Consider the following 17,095-nt stretch of genomic DNA (forward strand, 5'->3'; position numbering starts at 1 on the left):
TAACCAAAAAGATATTTATAACGAAAATCGAAAAATCAGTTTAATTCACACATCTTCACTCGAATGCTAAATTGTATAGAATATCCACTTTTAAGCAAAAATGAGATAATGATGTAGTTTTACTACTTAATGGATATTCTTTTAGAATTTGAAACCTGTTTTTGTCTAAAAATCTCAATTAAGCAGATAATTGGTAGCTACATTAATCACAACGCCAAAATTTTCAAATGAAATTCTTTTAAAATTGTTCAAATTAATTTTTGTATACCATAGAATTTAAAGAAATTTTATATATCCATTAGATCGGGATATATTGAATATAACCTCGAAAATATTGTTCAGGATAATAAAAACAAAATTACAGTATTTCGTAGCGGTAAAACATTGTATGGATCTAAATGCCATTTAATTCTAATTAAATTAAGTTTAATAACAATTAAATGTACAAATTTATTCTTCTGTTTCAATGATTTGGAAGTTCTGACTCAAATATACAATTTAAAAATTAAACAATGATGATAGACCCCTTAAGACTTAAAGAAACAACTAAATTATGTATTGTACGAGCTTGTTGATAACCAGGACCTGGTTAATTACAACTCCCAACCATTACTGTGGCTAAAAGATGGAGAATACAGTTTTCAGGACGAATCCGAACGGCTAATTTGAGAAAGCTATTTTCATGGCAAAAATTACTTTTGGATTACAATTCCGCACAAGAGGCAGTACCTAAAAATACTTGCGAATTTGGTTCAGTCCAATATCTATGTTCCGTTAGATGCCACATCAGTTCTCTTCTACCTTCTAACAACATATACGAAATCATTAAAAACATCAATATAACAAATTTAAATACATTGAGTAAGTACAATAACAGATCTTAATTTCAAATCTTAATGCATTCCAGCGAGACGAAAGACCTTGCAATTTGAAGCTCTAAAAACTTAGTACTATCATTTTAAGAGTATTGTGTAAGCCTGTAGAAATAAATATTTTTTATTGTTTTTCATTATCGTGCTTTTTTACTTATTGGTGATTTAAACCCTAATAGACAATTTTTGTGTTAAATACAATTATGTTCTGTAAATTTGGGGCTACTAAGCTAATAACGATAGTCAAATCAAACTGACTTTAAGTAGCTTACATTTGCAAAACAAAGTAAGTCGCATCACAAAAATTATCACTTTCATCAAAAACACCTGGGAAAAATTTTTAATCTAAACGATTTGATGTAAGGTCTATTTTCTATGCAGAAAGAAGACAACTAGCCTTTAAGTAGTAACATTTCTATAAAAGTGAAACATATTTACCCCTATTACCGATGTCATAAACGACACGACACAATCTGGATTCCATAAGTCGTTTTCAACTTTTGTCACTCGTTTTGTTGTCGTCTGTAAACGTCAAGTGTGTTGAACGACGAAAGGAAACGACGACAATGAAAAAAAAAACGACGGTATCTATCGTTTGAAAATTTGCTCACGACAAAGAAATGGAAGTTCGCAAAACATAATTCAAAGCAAATTCAGGGCTACAAATGTAGATGCCGATTTGAAAAATTAATTGTGCCTTTGCAATATTTCGCTCCCTACCTTCTTCATCATTATCACTATCGCTGCTTGTGTTGTAATACATTGCAATACTTATCATTTAAATAATTTATTTATTTGGTAATAATTTAATAAAAAACACATTTGTTGAATATCGATTAATGAAATGATTTAGAATTTGAATTCAGTTTGAAAGATCTCTGACACATTTTCATAGTTTAAAAATCTGCTACAAAATAGTCGCGTCGAAAAAATTATACAATACCACTTTAAAAACGACACGACAAAGAAAACGAGAACACGACATCGAAAAAACTAGACGGCATCGGTAATAGGCTTGATTAAATTTGAAAACCAAATATAGTACTGAATATTTAAAATATATTAATTTTTAAAATAATATCCTTGTAAAAAATAGACAAAAACCGCTGTATTTAAAAATATTATTCAAGGATGGTTTCTGACTTTAGGAAACATTATATCAGAATTAGGTTTTGTTGTTTTCCTAATTTCTAATTTAGTATTACAACACAGTTTTCTCACAAATTAACTCTTTCGCTTTGCACGAGGAACGAAGATCCACTTTTCATACAATTTGTTTCTTTTTTTGTTTGGTTCAATCTACACGATCCAGTGTTACAGTACGCCTCATGACACACTCTCAATTTCTATTATTACTATAAATTCGTCCACTTTTTCGTCCGCAGAAATACAAAGACAATTTGAGGTTTTCTTGGTTCTGACTATGTTCCGTTTTGCGTCTGAAGTCAAAAACTTTAATTATTATTATTTATCTTTTAAAAAATGACTGTACTGTTGTCGTAATTTCAAGGATTTAAAGGCAATAATTCAAAGGTTTTTTCAGACGTGATGGTCGATTTAATGTCGAGGGACCACAAAAGCAATGATACTATTTAAAGATGCAATAAAAATAACTCTGATAATATTGAAATCTTTTTCTTTTCATATAAAGAATTAAAAGATTCACATATTCTTCTGAGGAAATAATACTACGTGGGCGGATCTTTCAACACAATACTTTTATAGTAAAGGACTTCTCTTATGTTTTAGCTAGAGCATCTTATCGATTTTAATTCAATTACAAATATAAGGAGTGGGTTGAATACCGTACAGGAAAAGAGAAATTAAACAATTGAGAGAATTTATCAACCATTGTCCTTAAAATCACTTCATAAATTCTTGTTTCGTGGTTGCATATGCCAAGTTGTTTTGGATGAATAAGGAACTATAATATATTGCCAAAATAAACGCATTTAAACAAAAATCAGCACTGTTAATCTCAAGAAATATGATTAAAACAGAAATGTAAAACTGACTTTAAAATATAAATAGAATAAAATTAATTGAATTGAATTTCTTGCATCGAGTTTTTTGTTTTTTCAATTCTGTTATTTGAATTTTGTATGATATGGTTGAATGTATTTGTAAAATTATTAATGCTAGTCTTTTTCTTTCATGTATTTCTAAATTCCGGTACTTTTTAACAACTTTTGTTTATATATTTGTAATGTATGTATGTATATCTAGGTACGCAATATAATTTAAATGATTTTTATAAAATGTTATGTAAAGTATACTAGAATTGTAACAAAGATAATTTAAGTTAAATTTCAGTTTATACAAATTATATTATCATCATTCTATGAAACTTAGAATCTTGAGTAACTGAAGGAAGTTTTGATTTTTAAGGATTTAAATTGGTAAAATTAATTAAGTTCTAATATGGAAATAGAATTAAATGATACATAGGGAGTTTTATAGAAATTAAACTATTATGTTTGATTTAGTATGGCGTTTTTTTAATGTTTCATTTTGGAGAAAAATGAATAATTGATAGATTGAATTCCGGGAATGATGACTTTAGTTTACATTTTCTGTTTATCATTTATAATTTTTTTAAGTTATATACATCCATATAGGTACATATTATAATGATTTTGTATGTATTAAATAAAAGAGTGATATTTATTTAATTCAATAAAGCTAATATGATTTCGAAATCAAAGTACAAAATAAATTTTTAGTAAGAAGTATATAAAAAACATATAACGTTTTCTTAAACCTATAAGTCTTATTCAAGAAAAAAACCTAATACCTAGTTGAAGTAAAATAACTTATTGTAGACGCCCAAAATCAGAGAGTTGTTTATGTGTTACATATCCGCAAATATTCCCACTAACTGGATGTGGTATCGCAATGTCTTTGTTGTTCACATTTTTCGGCACAGCAACTTCATAGCTATTACTCTCAGCTGCAATTGGCGCAGAAGATGTACTAGATGCTTGAGGAAATACTGGTTTGCCCATTGCATCCAGAGATGTGTAGCCGTTGAAAGATGGGGTTTCTTTTGGTTGTAACTAGTAGTGAAAAAATAAAATAAATTTTATAGAAAAAATCAGATTTTATAATATTTAAAATGCACTCTTTAGTTTAAGGACCGATAGTTAATATAACATTTTTAATTCAATATTGATTTGTTCACAAAGTTGACCAAAACCTGAATTTTAATGTAAAATATTGTTATACATAGCATTTGTATCACGGCTGCATACTCCACATTTGTACATAAACAATAAAGAGGCCATATATTATTATACACTTATACACTGAACAAATCTCGTTTGTAAATTTGACTTCGAACCACTTGTAGTCGAATCAAATAAATTCCAATTAATATATGTGGGTTTGTCATGCGAGTAACAAGACAAACAAAATAATCTCAAATTTCACGTGTTCATTATTCAATAAAATTCGAAAAAGAAAAACAAAATACCAAAGTAAAAATCATTGCTATGGTACTTACCTTTTGAAAAGCATGCGGCTGTACATATCCATTACTCATCATTATAGGCTTAATATAGCCATTTTCGGAGGGTCGCAATTGGACGGAAGGTTGTAGTATAGGTGGATTCGATCTCTCTTCAGGTATGGACATTTCTCTTATATTCGCATTAGGGCTATGCGAAGGTGAGGAGGTGTATGAACAGCTTGTTATATCATTCAATTCTACTGAATCTGTACTTTGAGAACTTTTTTCGCTGTCTTGAAGATCCGAACAAACATAAGCACTACTTTTGTCCAGACAATGCACGCTATTTAAGAAACCAGAATCATTTCCAACTTTTGAAAGCAAACGATGATTTTCTTTTTCATAAAATAGTTCATCACTACGTATTATTTCATCTCTTTCAATTTTATTGTCGACACCCTTTGAAACATTAATGTTGTCGTCTAGGCCTTCGGGTATCACTAGGCTTATGTTGCTCATTTTGTTGTATTTTTTTCGAGCATAGTATACAGCAGCCAATAATGCCATAGTGACGACAATTACAACCAATGCAAGCATTGTCAGCTTACTAAATTTTGTCTCACTACATGAAAAAATTGGACCATTTTGCCACGGTGAATAGAATAGTTTATATTGACTTGAATCCTTATATTGCCTTAGAATTTTAAGGGTTTCTTTTTCCCCACCAATACAAATAAAATCTTCATCACTTTCGTCTTCTGTTATAAACGGTGGTTCTGTTGTTTGAATTAGATTCAAGTTTTCACGTTCATGACGATGACGACTGTTTTTGTCGGTTTCATGGATTTGATAAAGGGTCCCAATAGAAGCATTGATTTCTGCATTTGAATGACGCCGTTTTTTCGCTCCACCTTGATGTAGGATACTTAAATATGATGTATCACGCTTTGAAAATGTATGATAATCAACTTCATTTTTTTCGGCAAGGTTTACAGCTCGCACATCAAAAATATATGAGTTGTTAGGATCATAGCATGGAATGTTCATCTTGCAATAATGACCGACAACACGAGATTTTTTTAGAGTTTCACTCTCATTATTCTTGTGAACTGTAACACGAACTTCATAAAATTCAACACGACCTGATGGTAATTTTGGTGGCGACCAATGAAAAACAAGCTCTTTATCATTTCGGTTCATATTAAATGAAAGTGGGGGCGAAGGTACTGAAATATAAAAAAAATAGAAACAAAAATTAATAACTTGTATGCATGTTTTTTTTTCTTTATTTTTAAAGATCAATATCTGGAACGATTGATCGATATTCATATACGTAACAACATTGAGAAGAGACAAAGGGAAATCGGTAGAAACAGACTTGCACACTCTGGTAAGAACTATCGAATACTCCCTAGAGAAAAAGGAATACACTATGGTGGCCTTCTTGGATATTGAGGGCGCTTTCAACAACGTTGACACATCCGCTATCACTTCTGCTATGACGGCCTTAAACGTCGAATACACAATCTGTGAGTTGATTAATCTAATGCTAAAAAGCAGGATTATCAACTCTAGTTTGGGAGATTTTTGAACAAAAAGGTCTGTCAGTAGAGGCACTCCGCAAGGTGGTGTTTTGTCCCCTCTCCTGTGGAACATAGTGGTTAACGAACTACTAATAGCCCTTGAGAGGGAAGGCTACAGAGTGGTTACGTATACTGATGATGTTGCTATCGCCGTCACAGGGGAACATCCTAATACACTGAGAGACCTCCTCCAAAATGCACTCAATATGCTCACTAGATGGGCTGATCACTGCGGACTTAGTATTAATCCTCAAAAAAAAGACCTCGTCCTTTTCACACGGAAATACAAGATCCCAGTAATTGTACCTCCTTCAATAAAAGGTATTTCACTAATTTTTACCAATGAAGCCAAATACCTTGGTCTGATATTGGACAAAAAATTAAGTTGGAAATCCAATATACAGGAAAGAGTTATAAAAGCTATAGCAAAGCTATAGGAAGCAAATGGGGCTTTCAACCTCGCATAACCTACTCGCTATACACATCGGTCATCCGACCAATAATTATGTACGGGGTTGCAGTATGGTGGACTGCACTGGAGAAAGTCACACACTACGACAAACTCAGCAGAGTCCAACGCACTGCATGTCTCTGCATAAGCGGAGCATTGAGAACCACACCCTCAGCAGCGTTAGACACTCTTCTCCATCTGACACCCCTCGACATCTTCAGTAAACAAGTGGCAGCGAGTACAGCGATAAGGCTCGAAGCCTCATCTTAATGGACCAACAACAATGTGGGCCACTCCATCATTTTGAACCTCTTTGGTTCTATACCAAAGTACATAAACTACACTATTCCTAAACCCCTATTTAAAAAAAACTTCCAGGTATCCATTCCATCCAGAGATGAATGGGGAGACAAAAAAACTCCTGGATAACAAAAGTATTAATTTTTATACAGATGGATCCAAGACAAATGAGGGAGTTGGTAGTGGTGTGTACTCAGAAAAGTTTAATCTAAGCATCTTATTCCACCTCCCTAATCATTGTAGCGTCTTTTAAGCGGAAATTTTAGCGATCAAAGAGGTTCTCTCCTGGCTAAGAGAAAACGTGATATCCACTTCTGATATCCGCATCTTCTCTGACAGTCAGGCTGCTATCAAATCCCTTGACGGTGTCTCAACCAAATCTTTAACGGCCCTCGATTGTCGATCGTCTCTTATGGAGATGGCGCAGCAATTTAACATTCACCTCTGTTGGGTGCCGGGCCACAGAGACATCACAGGTAATTGTAGAGCCGATGAACTCGCTAAAAATGGAACCGTCATACCTATTTCACCTGAAAGGGAAAAGATAGGTATACCGATAGCTACATGTAAACTTATGCTAAAAGAAACAGCTTTTGCGATAGCAAATTCTAGGTGGCACAACTTACCAACATGCGCAACTACAAAACTGGCCTTCACTGGACCTAAAGACTTGTTATCTCAAAGCAGACTTCATATTAGCTCCCTAATAGGTGTCCTTACGGGACACTGTCTTATAAGCAGACACGCAATACTTGATGACTTCTGTAGGTGCTGTATGGACGAAGAAGAAGAGGAAACAATCTCTCATCTCCTATGCACTTGCCCTGCTTTTTCACTCAGACGCAAACTTCATCTAGGGGACTACTCTTTTGATAATCCCAGTGAACTAGCTAAAAAGGATATCAAATATCTCCTTCGCTTTATAAAAAGCTCAAAATGGTTCGACTAGTAAGAAGTAATTCTCTAGATTCATGTGGTATCACAATGGGCCTTTCTCTTGGCCTAAGTGCGTGGATTTTTAATCCGCAGCCACGTTAACCTAACCTAACCTAATTTAGTAGAATACATTTACAAACTTCTTTAAAATATTTTGTTATGATAATGATTTAAGCTGTTTTTTTTGAACATCAAATAAGTCCTAACGTTATATTGTACGCATCTTCATAGACAGTCAACCAACCATACAATTATTAATCTCCGTCTCCATCAATTCACAAACAGCCCCTAACTGTCGAGTATCTATCGTGGGGATTTCAAAACGCTCCAATATTCACAATTGTTTGGTGCCGGCGATAGAGACATTCCAGGAAACTGTAAAGCTGAAAAACTAGCATTTTACCTTTGTTTCCAAATAATTCTAAGATCGGTATGGCCTTACATGCACGGATGAGGGTAGAAGGAAAGAATTCCTCAATTTTTTTGTTCATGTACTCCCCTATCGCCAAAGACTAACACTCCACTTATAAGACTTTTACGATTACGAAACCAGCGATCTAACATATTCCGACTTTTATTGTCTAAAATATTTTAAAATAAACTCCAAGTGGGTTAACCAGTAGGGTAGTTCCCCTGCATTATGTGGTATCTCAACGGATCAACAACGGGTCTAAGTTTATTGGCTTTTTGCAGCGCCCACTTTTACCTCCTAACCATTACTAAGATTTTGAATTCGCTGGTACACATACAAATCAAACTGATCTGTGAATCACGCCTAAAACATGAATGACTCGAATCGAATAATTTGGCTTTAATAAAAGGGAAATTCTGTCATTTTGCAAAAATATTACTTGTAATTGGAGTATTTTATTAAATCTTAACTATTGAACTTACTTCCGATTAATGTTTTGAAGTGTATGTCATTACTTGGTCCCGAACTTTTAACTGTATGTGCAGTAACATAAACTTTGTAGTCCGAATAACTGCTTAGGTCCCCAAGTTGAAAAGTTATTTCACTTCCATTATCGTTAGAAGTACTGTTGACTATAGTACCTTCGTTTTTGTACCTAAAATAAAGAAAAACCAATATAAAATCATTAATTTCATAAAAAAAAACTCATATTTTCTTACCAAACAGTATAATACCGAAGATTTCCGTTACTGTACTTAGGTGGGAGCCACGAAAGAGTAACTGAATCACTAGTTACATTATATTTCTTCAGCTTTCTCGGAGGGCTTGGTGCTGTTGGTAAATAATATTTGTTTGACCAATTAAATAATTCGTTTTTATTTCAATCGCTTACCATCTTCTGTGGTAGTTTCCATAACAGGATTACTCATGGGCCCAATTTTAAGTTTCGAATACATCAAAATTGATATTTTATAAGTGGTAAATGGGTCTAAATCTGTTATTATATATTCTTTGGCTAGCTTAGATATGCTTATTGTTTTTTCGGTATTAATGCAATCCCCAATTATTTCAGGAACATGATTTTCAACTTTACAATAAGTTAAATTATACCCCTCTAAAATCGCCATATACAAACATTCAGTACTCCATTGAATTTTAATACTATTAGATGAAATTGGACTTGTTTCAGGGTCCATTTTAGTTAAATCTGTTGCACCATCAGCGGTACACATAGCCCACATCATACCAGTACTATATGTTTCATAATTTGCGGAAACAGCAAAATTAAGAGTATGATTTTGTGGTTCTGTTGTGTGGTTAGTAGTAAGCTTGTCAAAGTGTTTAAAATTGATTGTACCCTAAAAGGAGTATACATTAATTAAGAATATTATTAGTTTGATAGAATTATTTACCTTGCATTGACTTTGTGATTCCATTTTCGAAATACACCAGAATAGAGTAAAATTTTTCAAGCTGTCCATGTCAGATGGTTGTCTCCACGTAATTGTGTAAGTTTGATTATGATAGACTTTTGTTATCACTTGTATTTGTTCGATTTGCTGAGATCTTTTAGGAGTTGGATGAACCTCTAAAATACTTGTATTCAAAGACTTCCCTACTTGGTTCTGACTTTGTAATTTAAATTGGTAATACGATGTTCTTTTCCATTCATATGTTGCTGATGTTGAATCTCTTTGAAAGGGTTGGACATTACTAAAATAGAAATAAAATAATGGTTACGTATATAAAAGAAGTCGAGAATATTATTATTATTAACAATTCATACTTATGGACTGGGAAAGATTGTGTTTAGGGTGCAAATAAATAATTCATGAAATTTAATTATTGGGATCGAAGTAGCGGTTAAACTTGTGTGTCAAAAGTCCCCCAAAATTGCTCTATTGACTTTTTGTTCACACGAATTTAAAGATTCGAATATGCAATATATAAACATGACGTATTATTTAATAGTAGTTTTTAATTTTACGACTAAAGAAATCGAAATTGAGACAAAAGTCAAAATCTAAGAAAATGTATAGGTCTTTTATGGAATACTTGTAATGTTTTTTTTAGTACCGCAAATAAGTCTTTATCGTGAAGTACTTTTTTTAATAAAAAACAAAATAGTTTTAGAAACATTTCCCCAAAGCCATTATCAAAAAAATAGGTGGCGCAAAAGTCCTTTGAGAACAAGAGCAAAGTGACTTAAAACTCTCAATCATTCCTGTGTTCGAGTACTAATTTGAGATAGCATTTTTCATGACACGAATTACTCTTGGAGGATTTGTCAATTCTTCGCAAGATGCAGTACCCGTGATAAAAACTTTAGATGGCACAGGTAGGGATCGAACTCATGACCTCTGGCATGACAGTCCAACGCACTAACTATCATGACACGGGTACTACAAAGTTATGTTTAAATAACTTAAAAATGTAAATTTTTCTAAGGGTTTTTACTAATGAGCAAAATAAAAGACTTACATCAATTTTCCATCACGTTGGACTTCAGTTATGTTATATAAAAAGTCCGGTCCATTTTCTTCATACTCTGCTAACTGTTGCCAATATATACGTATATTTTGTTCAGTAGGATCAATATAAAAACTGCCGACATCCATATCAGGTGCGCGTTCTGGTCGTCTTGGCTTTGTATAGAAAACACCTTCAAATGGCTCACTCCACATTGTTTCGTCACTATTGTTTGCTCTAACAGTCTTCACACGAACAATAAATTCATATCGACGATAAGGATATTGTAAATTATTTATTTCAGCTTTATAGTGCTCTTTATTTTTCTGTAATACTGTGTTGGTGTTTATGTAAAACCAGTCAAACTTTTCAGGACGTAAGCGGATCTCGTATTGCAAGCCATCTGTGTGAGTATACTGACTGAATTTGTTTACCATCCAATACAAAGTGACAGAGTTTGTTGTTAAATTTCCAACTTCGACTAAGGGCCTTGCTGGTACAACTATGTAATAAATTCAAATAAAAATATATATACATACATGTATAGAAATACTTAACAAAAACTTACTTCTGTTATACTGGTCAATCATTATAGACTGAGTAAGAGTACCAAGTGAGTTGCTTGCAGTTAGTTCAAAGTTGTAATATTGATAAACAATTCTGTAATTATTGTTGTCCATGGTTATATTACAAATCCTTTCAGATGGTTGAAGCCCATTTTCAAGATTGCATGTATAAATGTAGTCCTGCAAATATTTATTTTGGCATAACCTTCTGTCATTTAGCCGCTTACATACTCGGTACTTATTAGGTTTTAATCAATGTTTTTTTTTTTATAATTTTGTTTCAATAATGTTATATAACATTCGTATTAAGCGCAAGTTTTCCATGCATTTTGTTATTTAAAGTTAGTAGTGAATTTTAATTGTATAAGTAGTTAGATAAAGGTTAACGCATGCAAACAAGATATAAAAATAAAAAACGTGTTAGTTAATTACATTTTACTACAGTACAAACAAAAATAATATAGAAAATAAATAAATGTTATGTAGTTAAAAAGTGGTCGAGTGAAATAATGAATAAAAGCTTTTTTTAACTTAACTTTCTTCTTGCAATCAGTTTTTTTATTGAAGATTACAAATTAGGTTAAATTTGTATAAAAATAAAACTGGATTGAAAGCTGACCAACTAATTATTGCATTGAGTGTTATATAAAATATGTGCTAATGAAGAAATTATTTTATGTTGTAAAAAACTTCTAGTTCAGCGCATAAATTGTCTAGATGTTAATGAGATTATAAATTGTTAAAAATTCTTAAAAATAACTAATTAAAACTTTGAAAGATTTAAAAGTTAAAGGTAACAAATAAAATTAAACAGTAAAAATAAAATAGTGGTGACATTTTGATACATCTTTCAAAAAATAATGTATGAATATATGTATATTTACTTACGGGAGAACTTGATGAAAATTTTAATTTGTAGTCCGTGTAAATTTTATTCTGTGGAACAGTAAAGTTACACGTCATAAATGAAAAGTCATAACCAAGACACTGAAAGTCTGAAACGTTGGTAGGCGGTGTACCTGTTTATAAAACAGAAAATTTAATTTAATAAAATTATGGAAGTTGTAATTATGATATAATAATCTTACCAACAAAAATATTAGTTATGTACACTCCTTTGTCATGACATTTACAGGAATATTGAGCTCTTTGTTCAGTTGCGTTACGAATCATAAATATGATCGAAGAATCATCTACCACCTATAAAGAAAATTATGTAATAATTATTTTTAAAAATATTGTATTTATAATTTATAATGAAATACTTAAAATAACCTAGTAATTTAATTTTATATGGAGTATAGCTGCTAAGACTATAGGCTATGAGTTGTTCAAAAGAAATTCTATTGTAAAAACAATATTATATTCGAATAAACAAGTAACGTGTTTAAAGTTTAAAAAAAAGAAAGTTTCGGTTGATTGATTAGTTTACTAGTATATAATTTAATTATATAAGTGAAGGCAAATCGACAAAACTAGTAAATACTTATTTTCTGATCGATGTTATATAATTAAGATATTGTCAATTTTATGTGTGGACAAATTGTTGCTTATGCGATTGATTGATTAGGGCATATTTTCTCCTCACACGTAGAACATGGATGGTATTAATAATTTTATATAAAAGTCGTTTTTAAGTAAATGAGTGTTTTTATTTTTTTTGTATTATTTATTTACACTAGATGTGTGTTATTCACTACTGCCTAGCAAGACAAGCAAAACATCTCGATCGATCTATAAACCTGCAAAATAAGTTTATCTTTGAAAATTTAATTTCTCAAAAGAACTTTTATTTATTACTTTTTTTTTCAAAAATCGTAATAGCGCTTTTTTTTTCATTGTTTATACCGCAAACTTTCCAATTTTTTTGATACGTTTATGTCCTTGTCAATATACGTTTTGAATTTCAATTTCGTTAATAAAAGCTACTCCCATTTTCCAAAATCTAAACAAAAACATACAATTTTTTTATCATAAAATTAAAAAAAAAAAAAAACAACGGTTCTAGGAGAGAACGCTTCTGGAGCAACTGAAAGAGGACATGTTTAGAAAAAAATAGGAACATTTTATTAAGTAATCCGGCCGTTTTGAGAAAATTCAAATTTGTACCAAACATGTTTTATAGAGACTACTGGTATTTCTGGCTACTACAGGCATAGGGACGGCATCACCGTGCACTATTTTTTTTTTCTTGGTTAAAAGTGTAATGTTATGTTTGATAAAATCGTTTTCGACATATTTTACGAATGCAATATTTACCATATAGTTTCCATATAATGCAAACAATAACATTAAAAACAAAAACTATTTATGAGTGAGTAAGAAACTGACTGAATTTTACGGTACAGAAAATTTACCAAATTCTGACCTGGTCTTTAAGGAAAGTTATATGTACATACAGCTGACAATAAAAATCATGTTTTACTACATCCAGAGTACAAACACTTTCGAATTGTCCTTGCAATTGATCGTATGCAAGATGAATAGAAAATTGAATTCGTTTAAAGTTAAAGGGCTTATGGATTAGAATCGTCAGCATCCTCGGAATCAGAATTTTCATCATCACATTTATCATCAGATTGCTAATAGAGAGATTCTTTATTGTATGATATAAATTTGTTTGTTGACAATACTTCTTAACATTTCATATTAGTGTTAAAACAGTTATAATAAAATTAAAATATATAAATATTCAATAACAAATGGGTATAATAAAGTCTTCCAAATAATTAATAGCGTTACAACAATTTTAATATAATTTAAAACACCAACGGTTATCAATTTTGAAATTTTAACACAAAAAGAGAGCAATTTTAAGATGATTGTAAACGTTTTTCAATTTTGTATTTAAATCAAAATTCACTTTAATTGGAATTTTGAACTACAGTATCTGGTTAAACTAAAGGTTTTAGGCGTGTAATTTGTTGCGAAAAGTTAAGACGATCTTAGTGCTCCGTTTAATAAAAATAATTAAATTAGGTGGCGCAACAGTCCATGAAGAACCAGGGCCTAGTGACTTACAACTCTCAACCATTCCTGTGTGCGAGAAATGTTGTCAGGGATGCTCCGTTTAGTATTTCATAAATTTGACTTCAAAAAATTCAAATTTCATCAAAATACAAAATAAAAGACTTGAAATCTTCATTTTTCAATCTTTTGTAAAGATTACAGATTTGAAGTAAGTCAGCTCTATGAGGCATCTTCTTATTCTTGGACGAAGAAGAATAAATGTGCTAAGTGTTAATTTTCTCCTCATCTATTTTTGCCTTGACATCTGCAAACATACCAAACATGAACTGAACTGCGAATGGGCTTTTCATTCATTTCGTGAATTGAGATGAGTTTGTTTGCAGAAGCCTTGATATGATAAACTTCTAAAGACTTCTACCACTTCTTTTTATAATCATAGTTGGCTTTTAAACTGTGTACAAAACAGATTATTCTTAGAGCTCTTTGGCGTCATTGATTTTTAGTTTAGCCAGCTTTGAAGAATTGAGGATACGAGGCTTCAATTCTTGCAAAACTTAAACATTCACTTGAATGACCAATTTTCTTTGGGCTGCCTACTCTTTTCACGCTTTTTAAAAATATTCACCTTACTCTTGCTGGTGTTAATAACTAACCCCTTTTCTCGCAAAAGGTACACAGCCTGTTTATTTCAAACTGCAAAGTAATATTAAATCACCAGAGTATAGCAGGACTTTCGATTGTAGATGAATATCGGCAAAATGCATTACTCCTTCGAGTACATCACAAATATTATTAATAAATAAAGCAAACAGTTATGGACTTAGAATGCAGCTTATGGGGAACACCTAACAATGTTTCAAGCCATTCTGAGAAATCCGAAATTAATCAAACAATAGATTTAAAGTAAATCATTAACAATTTAAGAAGAATTTAGTACCCGTGGCATGATGCTGACAGGTCTTGGGTTCGATCCCGGCCTGTGCCACCTGAATTAAGAAATTCTCCAAAAGTATTTCTTGTCATGAAAAAGTGCTTTCTCAAATTAGCCGTTCGGATTCTGCATATAAACTGTAAGTCCCCTCCATCCCTGCAATTACTCGCACACAGGAATGGTTGCCCTGGTTCTCTACGTTGCGCCACCTAATTTAAAAAAATAAGAATTTTCGTGGGATTCCTAGTGTTGAGAGCTTGCACACAAAACCTTGTCTATTTATCTTGTTGTCTATACTGCTTATATGTATTTATTCGATTGACTTTCTCCGACTTGAAACATTCTTTGATACATTTTGGAAGCCTATCGTAGAGTATTTGTCGTTAGTATCTTCCTTAATCTGTTTAGCAAAAAAATGTCGCCTTAATTCTCATGTAAGTTTGCATATCCGCTTTTGTGAATTGCAAAGATAATTGCAAACAAAACCATTCTATTTTCTAACGTCAGACTAATTTCTGTAATTCTGTAATTTCTTTATTAAAATTCAACTAACCAATTTTTTACTTTGTTCAGTTTTAATGAATAAATCTTAATGAAATGACTCAATAAAACTAGAAGTTATCATAGTTGAAGACTACAACAAGCTATAGGTTATCTGTAGCTATTACATATATTGTCTGGTATAGTTTGTTGAGATTATCTTCGTGAAAATGTTTTCAGGAAATTATGCATGCATGCATATTAGGGTGCTTATTTTGTAGACGAGTATTTGTTTTTTATCACAATGTTTTATTTCAGTTAAGGTCAAGAAAATAAAACAGCTCACACCATCATATTTCAATTATATTATTGGACATTTACAGTCGATTTGCATTTTTGTAGGAAATTAAATTTGCTATAAAATATTGTTCCACATTTTTTGAGAATTATATGAAAAAATTGTTTTAGTGGTCCCTACTATCCCGTTGGCGAGAGTAAAGCCTGAATTGTAAATAACACATTTGTTGAGCGTTCAGTTCTGAGAAAAAAATGTCACTGTGCGAGAAGTTACTAGAAAATGAAGCAGAGCTTTAGAAATTAATTCTAAATAGAATACTAAATATTAACTTTAAGGCCTCATATGTAAAGGGAATTATTGACCTGCAAAAACAAATAATCGCCAAAAAAAAGCACCCTAATGTGTTTACATACTTCTAAAAGGAACATTAAAGATAAGAAGTTAAATTTGCAGAGTCAGTTGTCGAATAACATTCATTATGAAAACACTTTATAGCTTAATGTATTGGTGGATACTCCGATTATTTTATTCAAATATGTAATAAAGCCCCTAAGAAAGTAAATGAATTTAGTTCGGTAGTAAATGTTAGTTAAGAAATATTAATTTATACGAATTAAATCTACCCCCTACATGTAAATAATTTACTTAATAAATCTGAAGAAAATCCTAGCAGACAAATAAAGACACCACGGGATCGGGCAGGATGCTAAGATAAAAGGGTATGATATTGCTCGGTATTTAACTTGTTATCCTTATTCAACATCAAAAATTCATTAAAACAAACGACTCGTCGCTCAGTACGATATTTTCGCGGTTCGAAGATTTATTAGTAATTTAATTTTGTTTTTAAACGTACTTGGGTTTATTTAAAAAAATAAAAAATGTTCGTTTAAGTAAGTTAATTTATTAATTTTCAAATATAAAATATATTTTGTATATTGTATTTTCGTTTCAGAGCACTAAGTAAATTACTCGAATTCTAAAAAAAAAATAAGACCAAGTTTAGAACATGACGGCATTCACAGACGTGTCGCTTATGGATTCTTACATAATTATGTATAACTAACAATACAATATTCCAGTAAAAAATATTAAATAATTGGACATATTTTTTTAACACTAACTAAGTAACCAGAACTTAAATTACTACCCAAATTCACTAGGGCGGTTTGCAGAATATCCACTTCGGATTTTCTTAAAACCAATTTCGATTTGGTCTATATTTGGAAAGTTGTTTTTAAAAGTATGTTATAAAATCCCAGGAGTACTATATCTTTTATGTTATCAAAAATATTTAAAAAAAAAAAAAAGGCTAAGGCTAGTTTGAAGATATGGAGGAATAAAGCTTAATTTATGTACTCATAAAAATTAAATCATAG

The 17,095-nt window shown here is 31.4% G+C and overlaps 1 protein-coding gene and 1 long non-coding RNA gene across 6 annotated transcripts in view; one reads left to right on the forward strand and one right to left on the reverse strand.

Moving 5' to 3' along the window:
• Positions 1 to 313: 313 nt before the first annotated feature.
• LOC129940176 (uncharacterized) overlaps positions 314 to 17,095 on the reverse strand; it is a 44,162-nt gene continuing 27,380 nt past the window's right edge. For 4 of the 5 annotated variants that reach the window (XM_056048437.1, XM_056048435.1, XM_056048434.1 and 1 more), the window contains 10 exons: positions 12,126 to 12,237; positions 11,926 to 12,056; positions 11,040 to 11,274; positions 10,484 to 10,973; positions 9,415 to 9,715; positions 8,895 to 9,360; positions 8,722 to 8,833; positions 8,485 to 8,657; positions 4,375 to 5,546; positions 314 to 3,928 (listed from right to left, as the gene is read on the reverse strand). In XM_056048437.1, the coding sequence (XP_055904412.1) occupies positions 3,686 to 3,928; positions 4,375 to 5,546; positions 8,485 to 8,657; positions 8,722 to 8,833; positions 8,895 to 9,360; positions 9,415 to 9,715; positions 10,484 to 10,973; positions 11,040 to 11,274; positions 11,926 to 12,056; positions 12,126 to 12,237 (3,435 nt within the window). In that variant the 3' untranslated portion in view covers positions 314 to 3,685. The remainder of the gene's footprint in view (positions 3,929 to 4,374; positions 5,547 to 8,484; positions 8,658 to 8,721; positions 8,834 to 8,894; positions 9,361 to 9,414; positions 9,716 to 10,483; positions 10,974 to 11,039; positions 11,275 to 11,925; positions 12,057 to 12,125; positions 12,238 to 17,095) is intronic. The other variant, XM_056048436.1, reaches the window with a different exon arrangement.
• LOC129940185 (uncharacterized) lies at positions 16,119 to 17,089 on the forward strand. The gene is made up of 2 exons (XR_008780626.1): positions 16,119 to 16,609; positions 16,672 to 17,089. It is a non-coding gene; the product is annotated as an uncharacterized LOC129940185 (long non-coding RNA).

Source organism: Eupeodes corollae, chromosome 1 (genome assembly GCF_945859685.1).
Source record: "Eupeodes corollae chromosome 1, idEupCoro1.1, whole genome shotgun sequence".
NCBI classification, from domain to species: Eukaryota; Metazoa; Arthropoda; class Insecta; order Diptera; family Syrphidae; genus Eupeodes; species Eupeodes corollae.